Source organism: Nyctibius grandis, chromosome 4 (assembly GCF_013368605.1).
Source record: "Nyctibius grandis isolate bNycGra1 chromosome 4, bNycGra1.pri, whole genome shotgun sequence".
Taxonomy (NCBI): domain Eukaryota; kingdom Metazoa; phylum Chordata; class Aves; order Nyctibiiformes; family Nyctibiidae; genus Nyctibius; species Nyctibius grandis.
In genome coordinates this window covers 44,069,387-44,080,670 of record NC_090661.1, presented here as the reverse complement: position 1 = coordinate 44,080,670, position 11,284 = coordinate 44,069,387, and the positions used below count along the sequence as shown (strand labels likewise).

The 11,284-nt window shown below is 44.9% G+C and overlaps 1 protein-coding gene across 2 annotated transcripts in view; it reads left to right on the top strand.

The window, feature by feature from the left end:
* The first annotated feature begins 1,190 nt into the window (after positions 1 to 1,190).
* BAZ1A (bromodomain adjacent to zinc finger domain 1A) overlaps positions 1,191 to 11,284 on the top strand; it is a 76,101-nt gene continuing 66,007 nt past the window's right edge. The window contains exons 1-3 of one of the 2 annotated variants that reach the window (XM_068399274.1): positions 1,191 to 1,306; positions 1,970 to 2,119; positions 9,399 to 9,677. In XM_068399274.1, the coding sequence (XP_068255375.1) occupies positions 2,007 to 2,119; positions 9,399 to 9,677 (392 nt within the window). In that variant the 5' untranslated portion in view covers positions 1,191 to 1,306; positions 1,970 to 2,006. Of the gene's footprint in view, positions 1,307 to 1,798; positions 2,120 to 9,398; positions 9,678 to 11,284 lie in introns of those variants that run through there. The other variant, XM_068399275.1, reaches the window with a different exon arrangement.

Genomic DNA, 11,284 nt, shown 5'->3' with positions numbered 1-11,284 from the left:
AAACCTGATCACTTCTTAAACAAAGTAATTCATGGATTGGATGTAAACATTCTTTTAGGTTTTAGTCACACGGCTACAGCAGCGCAGTTGTTGCCTGTTACTTGCAGAGGTAAAGAAAACACCCTATGCACAGGTGCAGGAAACAGCATGGGACCTTTATTTGCAGAAATAGCATTTTAAGTTGTAAACTTAATAGATATCAGCCTTCAGCTATTATTCACCTCAGTAGTTCTATGGAGTTTCTACAGTTCTGTAGATTTTTCATGTAAGTGCTGGACCTTGTGATGACAAACTATAATGGATGTGGACTTTCTGTGGTTTTATGTCTTCAAGCTGGCTAGCATTCTTAAGAACACAATTAAATTAACACCCCAGTTTTAATTACCAATAGCACTGTAAATGCATTAGTGTAAAAAAAAAAGTGGTGAAAAATTAATACACTAGTAAACCCATGTAGTGACATTTTCAGTGAACTGGAAAAAATGAGGCAATGTTGAGGGGCCCACGTACAACTCTTACGCTCATCTTACTTATATGCAATCTCACTTTCAGCAACATATATCCGTGTGCCCCTGTACGCTCCGATAGCAGTATCCTCCTTGGCTTTGGGGCTGTAACCGAGAGAGAAACGTCTCCGGAATTGCACTGTCAAACGCCGAAGCAGCTGTGGAGCCGCCGAAGGGAACAGCCCTGCAGGAGACGCGCCGGCCCTTGCTCGCAGGGCAGGTACTGAGGAAAGCGGATCCCTCCGGGACCCAGGGGCTGGTGCCTTCCCCGGGGCTGGTGCTCTCCCAGGGGCTCGGGAGCTCCTCGGCGCCCGGCGCCAGTTTCGGAAGCGCTGGTAATGCCGGTGGCATGAGGCGCGGGCGGGCAGCGCCGCACACCGCACGCTCGGTCGCCCCTCCGTGCCGTGCCGTGCCGTGCCGGGCTACGCGACAAGAGCCGCCTTCCCCCCCGCCCTCGCCCCGCGGTCAGCCGGCCTGGGCCCACCTCCCCGCACCGGAGATCTCTGGCTGATAATTCAAAAATGGAGGATGCGCCCTCTCAGCCATTAATTAATAATGTAGCTCGCTGTCTTCCTGTGTGACACACGCTGGAAGGCACCGAGCGGCCAATAAAGATGTAGGGGAGAGCAGGGGAAGGCTCCTCCCCGCAGCTCTTCCTGATTGAGGGCTTGAAGAAGTAGATCAAAAACTTCCCAGGAGCCGGGGCGGGCGGGGGGGCGCCGAGGAAAGGGGAGAAACGCGGCGAGGGGGACCGCGCTTCGCACCGGCCGAACAGCAAGGGCAGCCTGCGGCCGCACCAGGTGGGCAGGAAGGGAGGGACACCCCCCGGAGTCCCCCGCCGCGCCAGGCCGGAGGGCCGGCACCTCCCGCGCCACGGCCGCGCTGTCCCGCGGCGGCAGACCCCGGCGGCGGCTGAGCCGGGGCTGGAAGGGCGAGGACCCCTATTAGGGAGCGTCCCGGCAGGAAGGGAAGGAGGGAGATGTGGTCGGCGCTCCCCCTCCTTGGGTGTTTGCTTTGCGGGGAGGAGGCGGAGGCGGCGGGGGAGTGCAAATGGGTGTCCGGCTCGGCGTGTGTGGGTCAGAGGCGGGGGAAGGGGGTGACCCTGGGGCAGGGGGGCCGGCGGAGACAAAGCGCGGCGGCAACGTCCGCGGTATCCCCGGGCAGCGCACGTTGCGCGGCTGGGGCGGGGGGCGCCGCCTCCGCCCGTTGCTCGGCGTCAGCGGCCCCATTGTGAGGCAGAGGGAGGCGGGTGGAAGCGTTGGCTCCGCGCGCAGTCCCAGGCAGGCAGCGGCGCGTCAAGCACACAAAAGGCCGCCGCCGCCTGCTCCCGCTCCTTCTCCGGTGCCCCCGGGGGGAGGGACGCGCTGGGCTCGCTCCCTCCTCCCCGGGCCGGGGGGCGTCGCTGCCCGCACTCGCTCGCTCCCTCCGTATTTTTATTTTTATTTATTTTTCTCCCCTCGAAGCGGGTCCCGGGGCAGGAAGAGAGCGCGGACCGGGGCGATGCCGCTGCTGCACGGAAAGCCCTTCGTGAGGGAGAAGCCCCCCGCCGACCTTCGGCTGGACGAACGCGTTTTCTACTGCAGGGTCACTAAGGAGATCTTCAGGGACTACGAGTAAGAGACAACCCCCGTGTCTGCGTCCGTCCTGCCCCCCCCCCCCCCCCCCCCACCTCGTCCTCCGGCGGCGGCGGACAGGGAGCAGTTTAACCCCCGAAAGGCTGACACCTGGGCGGGCGGGGAGGGGATTCCCCGGCAACACCGCGGGGAGCTCTGCCGGGTGGGGGGGGGGCTGGCGGCGAGTCCGTGCCCTCCCGAGGGGGGTGGGGGGAGAGGGCGGATCTCTCTGCCCGGGGCAGGGGGAATCCCAGCCCCTCCTCGGCGGGGGTATCCCGCGGCCCCCTCCCCTCGCGGGGAAGGAGAGGAGCCGGCTCCTTACTCCCCCCCGCACCGCTCCCTCCGCGGTGTCGCCCTCGCCCCTGTCCCCCTGCCCCCGCCGGGGAAGTGAAAGTTGCGGGTGTGGGAGGCGGCGGGCGGTAACGAGCGTCTGTCAGGCCCGGGCTCTCCCCCTCCCCTCCGCCCCCGCCGGCAGCCGCGTGTCGGCGGCGGACGGCGCTAGGCCGCCTCGCGGAAGGGGCCGCGCCGGGCCCAGGTTCAGCCGGCGCCGGGAGGCAGCGCGGCCGCTCGCCCGGCTTGTACCGGACGCCCCATTGTTGTGGTAGCGGCCGGGCGGGGGGGGCCGCCCGCGGAGCCTGTTAAGCTCGGCCGGGCTCGGTTTCCCCGGCCGGCTCCCGCCGCGGTTAACCCGTTGTTCCCGGCCCTCCGCCGGGCCGGGGTGCCGGAGCCGCCGCGCCGCCCAGGGCCGCGCTCGCCCCGCCTCCGCGGGGAGCCGCTGGCTGACCCGGTTGGAAATGGCCGGCGGGCCCTATCGCCCGGCGGCCCGGCCGTGGGGGGAGCGCGGCGCGGGGGTGGCCGCACCTGTCTGGCGGGGCGGGGGTCCCGCAGCCGCAGGCCTCCGTTCCCGGCCGGGCGGCACCGCCGGAGGTTAAACCCAGCCTGAAAGCGAGCGGTCACACCTGTCCCCTCAGGATCTCTCTTGAAAGGTTTTTTTCTCCCTCTTTCCGCCCCCCCCCTCTTTGGTCCTTTTTCTTTTTTTTTTTTCTTTTCTTTCTGCGTTTGTAAAAAGACCAATGGAGATTATGTAATTGTCGTTAAAACGGCTGAAGGTGTATTGCACGGATAGTCCCGAACTTGCTGCCGCTTTCTTTATTGCTTGTAAGAACAATAACCAGAAAGTATTTAGCGAGACATTTTTCAAAAGCTAATAAATGTACGTGTTTGCACCCCCCTGTCTGATCCTGCACCATCCCCGCCTACAGAAAGGCCCCCGCATCCAAACTCTCTTTCTATTTTGTTTTAAAGATGTGCAGACTAATGAGATTAAATCTGAAATACTTTTCATTTGCAGCCTATGAAGTTGGAGCACACCTAAATCTTTTTTCGTGTTTAGACATGTTTTTCTTACTCAAATACACTTCACCTAATAAAATTTTGAAGAAGTTGGATTAGGTAACTTTGGAGGGCAGTACCTTATTGTTTCTTGGACGATATACTCTGGGGGAGACAGGGGGTGTTGAATATTTTGTTGGAAGTTTTGTAAGGAGTGTTTTCGTTATAGGGTGTGTAAGAACCTAACAAGCAAGAGCTGACGGCCTCCTGTTTGTGTAGGAATTAAGTCCCCCTCCCCCAGCTTCCAGTATTTTGAAAGCTGCTTTTCTTGTTACAATTATTATTATAATGTAAGTAGGTGACTCTCATGTATTTGTTGACACTGCACTGAAACACATTTCACGTACGTGTAGTTTTGCTAAAATTTCAGCATGAAAAGTATCCTTCTAAAACATCTTTCTGCTCTCAGAGGGTTTGGTGAATACTTGAGTACTCTGATGGGCTTGTTTACACTGCAAGGATGTTGTCACTAAGAAAAAGTATGAAAGACCAAATTCCATATTTAACCCAAGTTCACAAATTAAGGGATAAATTTAGACTTGTGTTCACACAGGCGATCCCTAGAAATGTCAGTGGGTGGTTAGCTCAGAGATGTCAGGGCTTAGAGTGTGGTATTTTGGAAAACTGCAGAAAACTGTGCTATGCTTGTTTTTTGTGTACGTGGGGTGGGGGTTTTTTGTTTTGTGGGGTTTTTTTTTTAAATTATCTTTGGCTTTTTTGTTAGGTTGGGTAAAATTGGTGCTTTGGATTGAAAAGTTTAGTATTTTTTACTTAGCAAGATGTCATGGCACAGATGAGTAAGTTTAGTTTAATGCTAGTTGTTTGTGGCGTAATCTGTTGGAGAACATATGGTCATCTTTCATAAAGTTTTAAAGATACTGATCCTCGTCTCTGCTGGTTGCAAAGTGATGCTTCGAATAGCTAATGTCTTCTGAAAACAACACTTCCCATTTCTTTGCCTAAGCAAGGGCAATTAGATTAATAGGGATAGGGAGGGCCGACTTTTTAAAAATTGTATTAGCTGTTTCATGAAAGAAAACCATTGTCTAAATCAGACTTCCCTGAATCTACTTTTACGATAGCAACTTGAATTTTTTGAGGGGAGAATTCAAAAATTACAGTCTGACTAGACCAAGCGGGCTGTATAGATACATAGGGTACCTGAATTCACCCCCTTCCTCAACTATATGAATGCTTTTAATTACTACAAATGGTTAAGACTTAAGTTGTTTTCTTGTTTGTTTTTTTGTTTGTTTGTTTTTAATAGAGCACAAACTCAGTGTTGAAAAGCTTCTCATGCCCATGGCAGCTTTAGTAGAGATGAATACAAATCGTACATTGGTATTGCTCTTTTCTATATACGAAATCATTATGCTAATGCAAGGAGAATTTGGCAAGCCTAGTATTTTGTAAAGTGACTTTCCCGTTAAGAATGTATTTCCTTTTTAATCTGAAATACCATCTCATAATTTTGTAACCCTTTAAAAGGAGGTGCAGTGAGGTGGCAGTGTTTGATTGTATTTATCAGGAGTAACAGGAACTGAGGGAACTGATGTTCTTCATGCTTGGTTGTACTCCTGCTTAGAAGGACAGACCTGAGGACAGACCAACATAAGAGTCTCTGGAGCCATAGTAGTAGCTGGCAAAGCAAGTACCGGGATGCCTGAGATGCGTGAGAAACACATTAAACCAGTGGGATGTTACCGCCAGTCTTTGACACATTGTCTGTGAAAGTTAATAGCTGATATAGATGTGCGGTGAAAGCTACTGTTGAGTATGAGAAGTCTTGCTTGTGAAGACAGCCTGAAAAAGAAAATGATGAGTAGTATAGATACAGTGGTAGGAATGTTCCTCATTCTCAAACACGGGGGAAAGAGCAGTTTTGCATCTTCAGAACTTACAGAAACTTCTTTATGGATTGGTCTGTGGAATTCTTGGTTACAGTCAAAAAGAGATTGGTTCAAAAGGCTTTTAAAAATGTCTGTAGTTAAATTAGGTGGATTTTTCTGTTTTGTTGAAGAGAAACTCATAACTTGATGTATATCCCTTAATGCATAATTAACCTGCAAATATTAAGGAATAAATGTCTCGGGGGTTTTTTTTTGTTTGTTTTGTGCATTATTTTGTAATATGTATTATTGACCACTTCTGGAGATAAGGCAGAGTACAGAACGCTTTTGTGATCTGGAATGGCAGAGTTGGTCTTCTATGATTACCTCCTACCATAGACTAAATAGATTATATATTAGAGGCTCATAAGGGCTTCAGGATTAAAAATTATAATTATTACAGATTAGCCATTCCATAGACTTTATGTTTTGCCCTGCTTTTTCCTCTCTCTTAAATTTCACTTCCTTAACATGACTTTCTCATATTTTACATTCTCCAATATATAATTCTTCTTTTATAAAAAGAACACCCTCCAACTTGCTTTTAATATATTCTAAGAAAATGAGTGAAAGTAAATGTTTTGAAACGAACATGTTCTTGAAACACAGTACAAATACAGTAAATCTTGGGCTCAATGGGAATACTTGGTTAGTTCAAGCAAAAGACGTCTGTCATTTCTACACTGGATTTTTATATCTGTTGGAAGTGCAGTCAGTACAGAGGTTGCAAGTAATTTATTTCTAGCTTCTGTTGATGAACTACCTCCTATCAAATACCCACCAAGTAGCAGTATTAAACTACTTCTCAATGATTTACTGATAATTTTGCTCTTGCATGGAAAACTAACTATATAATGTAAGTGAAAAAAGACATCCAGCTGAGAAGTCAGCATTAACTACTACTACAAAGACAACTCAGTTTTTAGTCCCTGCTCCTTGAGTAGTTGAGCTGGTGTGGACATCTTCACCAACATGCTGCAGTCCCATTTGACTTCTCGCAGGCAGGTGGGACCATGCAAGTGAGCTTTGTGGATCTGTTTTGTATGAACCTCCTTCTTCATGTTGTCAAGAATGACAGAGATCTTGAACCAGTGAGGAAGCCCCGAGGACTGTAATACCCTAGATAAAGATGTAGATAAAGCTTCAGATGTGACATAGCAGCAGATGCACTTGCTGTTGTGAAGTTGAATGTAGAATATGATCAAGTGCATTATTACTCTCTAAGTAAAGAGAAAGGGTATCACTGCTGCTACTGTTCTCTTGATTTGGTAGCTGTTGTGTCTGCTCTTTGTAAATCTTTTTGTAATAACTGATGTGCACCAGAGGGAGACAGGGACGGAAGAAGTACTACTAATACAAATAATATCTGTTGCTATACTGTTGGGATTTTGTTTTCTCCTCTCTCTCAGACCAAGTTAAAGTGAGATCGTTAAAACATTGCAATAAAACGGTGTTAACAGACTAAGACACAAATGGTTTTGGTAATGACTAGCTAAAGACAAATAATACTTTCAAAATAGAATGTAATTTTTTTCACACAATTTTTTTTCTTCCCCGTAAGTTCACAGGGGGAAAAATCCACACAAAACAAAAGAGGAAATGAGGGAGAATGAAACTAGATACACAAACTACTCTTGTATGCAAATGGAAATGTTTTCCTCAAATATGTTTTAGTTAAAGTAATCTTAGAATTTTGCACTTGTAATAATCATGGATTAAAAATTTTGAGAGAGGTTTGCTGGTTTGGGGTTTTTCTTTGATTTTTTAAATTTTTTTTTTTTCCCCCCTGTAAGTTCAATGCTGTTGCTTTAAATAGCATGACTGCTCGGTGTCCCCTCACAAAGAATAACAGCAGCTCTTAAAGGGACACTGTCAGCATCAACCCCAGTCTTACCTTCCCTCTCTGCTCTCTTCCCTTTTTTTTTTCCTCTTTTACGTTCATAATTTTTGAAAATTATGTTCTGGTACATTTTTTAATAACACTTAGGGTGGTTTTCTCTTTCCTGGCTAAAGATAATTATCAGGAACCTCTTTGGTAAGTGACACACAAAAATATATATAGAGACACACAGCTGCATGAGGATGTGAGTAAATATTTCTTTATCCATTGAAGTCAGTAAATCTACTAAAAGTTATTGTGAATCTAATACAGAAGTATTGAAATGTAGGGCAGGAAGAGACCTGAAGAGATAATGTTTTATGTATTCCATCACCTTAAAAAAAATCCCAACCCAACAGATTTTTGTCTAACGTGTTCTTTAGAATGTTTAAGTAACTATTCTATACGTTAAAGATACTGATTCACTCTAGTTGACAGAAAAAAAAAAAAAAGAATATTCTGTCCTATGCACAAAGAATGACTGACAGCTATCCATTCTTCATCTATTGAAGAATAATTTCTCTCATTCTCTTTCCTTTGTTCTTCTGCTTTTCTTATTTAGAGTGAGCAAACCCAAATTATTCCTTATTACTTACAAGTGTTAGACCCATGTACTGTCAAATATATTAAGTAGTTGCAGGTAATATAAAAAAATCTGAAATTTTGTAGCTATTAAATATTTTTCAGATAATATATCTCCTCCTCTTCTGTCCTTTCCCCTTCTCGCAGCTGATGTTCTTCCTAAAGCATCTTTCTATCACTCAGAGGAATCCTGTGCTCATACAGAAAGGATTATCTGAGCCCGGACCTCTGTTGTCCTCAATCTGGAATTTCCATTTTCATTTATAAAATGTTATAGTTCATCTGTCCGTCTGCAGTGGACATCATCATCTGCATCAGTCTAACTGATGCACGTTTGCCAGCTTGCGTTTGCAGGGACCCTGCAGGAAAAAACTTGAAGAGTGAACTGTCCAATTCTCTAACCCCATTGCTAGAAATGAACAGTTCTATCCTTTTAAAAATGGGAACACTATGCAGTGTAATTTTTTTTTTAAAGGAATGAAGCTTCAGTATAGGTATCTTGTGTAGCATGCAGCATTCTGAAAAGTACTGTCTGCCTTGAAATAGCTATGTTGAACTGATACAAGGCAAAACAAAACTCAGTTTGTCGTGTTTTGTGTTGTATACTTACCAATACTAGCCCATTAAGATTTTTAAAGGAAGGGAAATAAAAATCATTGTCTGAACTGGGGCATATTGAAAGATTGCTCTGCTGTCCGATCACAGATCCATAGTATATGGTATGTTTTAACATGGTTTTGTGAATAGCTACATCATCTACTTCATCTAGAAAGTGTTTTAACAAACTGCTGTTTTTCTGATACTTGTCAAAAATTGACAGATATTGATTAATGAAAGCTGCTCTTTCTTGATTCCAATATAATAACCAGTAAGCAAGCAATAACAACAACGTAATTTTAGCATTAATTGGAAATACAGGGAACATGGAGAATCAATATTTCCTAATGGAACAAGGGAGGAGAAGAATTTGTAGGAGAGAATAGCTTAATGCTTTTTCTAAGAGCAATGCAAACAGTGAAGGAATAAAAACTATTTAGAGAACTACTTGACATTAATTTTTTACCTTTTCATTTGTGAGATAGGGCACTCAAAATCTGAAACTTATTCAAGTTTCAACATGTTTCTGTGATCTTAAGGTTATTTTATGTTTGTACAGTTTTAGACCCTCCTCTTGCAAATATTTGTGGAAATGTGGGGGATGTGAGGAGGATATGACACTGATTAAAGTTGGTGTGATTATTTTTACGCATAAGGCTTCTTGTACACGAATATTTGTTTGCAGCACTTCTAGGTCTTGATGCTGTTACTGTAGTCTGTAGTGAGAGGAGACTTTGGTTTTACAATAGCAATTTACCACGCCATGGCTAAAAAGTGGTAAATAACCCTTGATTATCTACAACCTGTACAGGAATAGAGCTACCTTTGCATTTCAGGCTGTTAAATACATTTGCTGCTGTATTAATTGTGAGCAAATTGAAAACATAAGAACTCAACCGTTTTCCTTCTCTCTCTTCCTGCCCCTGCCTTTCTTTTTCAGTGATTTTTTTGAACGCACCATTCTGTGCAACAGCCTCGTGTGGAGCTGTGCTGTCACAGGTAAATCAGGACTCACATATCAGGAAGCACTAGAATCGGAGAAGAAAGCCAGACAGAACCTTCGAAGTTTTCCAGAGGCACTCATCATTCCAGTTCTCTACTTGGCCACCCTTACCCATCGCTCCCGACTTCATGAAATCTGTGATGAAATCTTTGCTTATGTCAAGGATCGGTATTTTGTTGGTGAAACAGTGGAAGTAGTTAGAAATAATGGTGCAAGGTAAGTATATTTAAAAATAAATACATATTTCTTTTTGTTTGGTGTGGGTGGTTTTTGTGTGCGCTTTTTTTAAAGCAAAGATCAGGATAATAAACTCTATCAAACACACTTGAAGTGAGGTGTGATGCTTAAGCTAGTGATAGTGTTACTGCTCCTCCCTACTTTAATTAAGAGTAGGATTGTATTGCTGGGCTAGGTATCTCTTTCCTTAGCTTAGAAGCAGCTGTGGAGGCAGGACAGCTCTTTTGGGTCTTGACACTGCAATTTTTTGGTCCATGTGGTGGAGTTGCAAAGGAATGTGAGTCCCCTGGTGTGAGAAAGGAGGGTTGTTTGTAGAATGGTATTTAATGAGAAACTAGGGGAAGCTATGAATTAACACTGATATGAAAGTTTTGATGAATCATCCAGAATGTAATTCATCACCTCGTGTTTTGTGTACTCGGAATGGCCGAACTATTGAAAGCTTAAAGAATCAATGAAAGTTGGACTTTTGCTTTTTGGGTAGTGGCGCAAATTGTGACTGCATTCTCAAAGAAGTTGGGAATTAATTGTAAAATGTTTGATAGGTGATTATCTGGGATTTGGTGTGGGTTTTTTTCCCCACTCAGAGTTAGTGTTATGCTTACTCTTATACTGATGTATATATTGCAAGCATTTTTGTTGTTATCTTTGACTGATTAAAAACTTGGAAGAATTTTGAGCTTCAGATGCTTTTTCTCCTATAATTGGTACATATGCTCAGTAGTATAAGTAAGTTCTTTACAACATGTAGCGAGCTTGAGTCTTGCTTTAAAGCAGCTTCTGGGAGAGGACGAGAGAAGGTCTCTGTTTGGTCTAAATGCGTTTGCATTTTCACCTAACAGGTTTAAAATGGAAAAGACTTAAACATGCTCAGCTTGGAAATACCTGCAGAATGTGTGCTAAAGCCTTTGTGGGTTCAGCTGTTGCTGTTTTTTTTTTTGTTGTTTGTTTGTGGGGTTTTGTTTTACTTTTTTCAGGAGGAAGGTCCTAGCTTACACTGCAGGGTAGACGGGGCACAGCGTGTCGGCTTCTGTGGGTAGTCTGAGGTCCCAGCATGTAACCTGGTGTATATTGGGTGATAGGAGTGGGCTGGTTCAAAACGGTTGTTAGAGAACATAGTTACTCTGTATGAGGGTTTTTTTTTTTTTTAGTGGCTGATCCAGATCTCATTTAAGGCAAATTTTGTACTACACCAGGAAGAAAAATCTGTTGATGCACTGCAGGAGATAAGTTGTAAGGAAATTTGTATGGGTATGTACATAAGGTCAGTGCTTAATAGAAAAGCTTTCCATCTCTTCCCTGCTCTATTCCTTTCAGCCAGTGAAGTCCCAGCCTGCAAAGCCAGGACAAGAACAAATTCAGTGGAGTTGCTGCTTTCTGTACAGAAAACCTGTATCCAAAGTTTGTTTCAACCTTTCTCATCTTTATACTTGTCTAATGACTAGACCCAGGTTACCAGTAGTATTACAGTCATTTTGCTTAAAGAATTTTTTTTCTTTTTCTTTTTTTCTTGTTCTTTTCTCTCTTTCTCTTTTCTCTCTTTCTCTTTTCTCTCTTTCTCTTTTCTCTCTTTCTCTTTTCTCTCT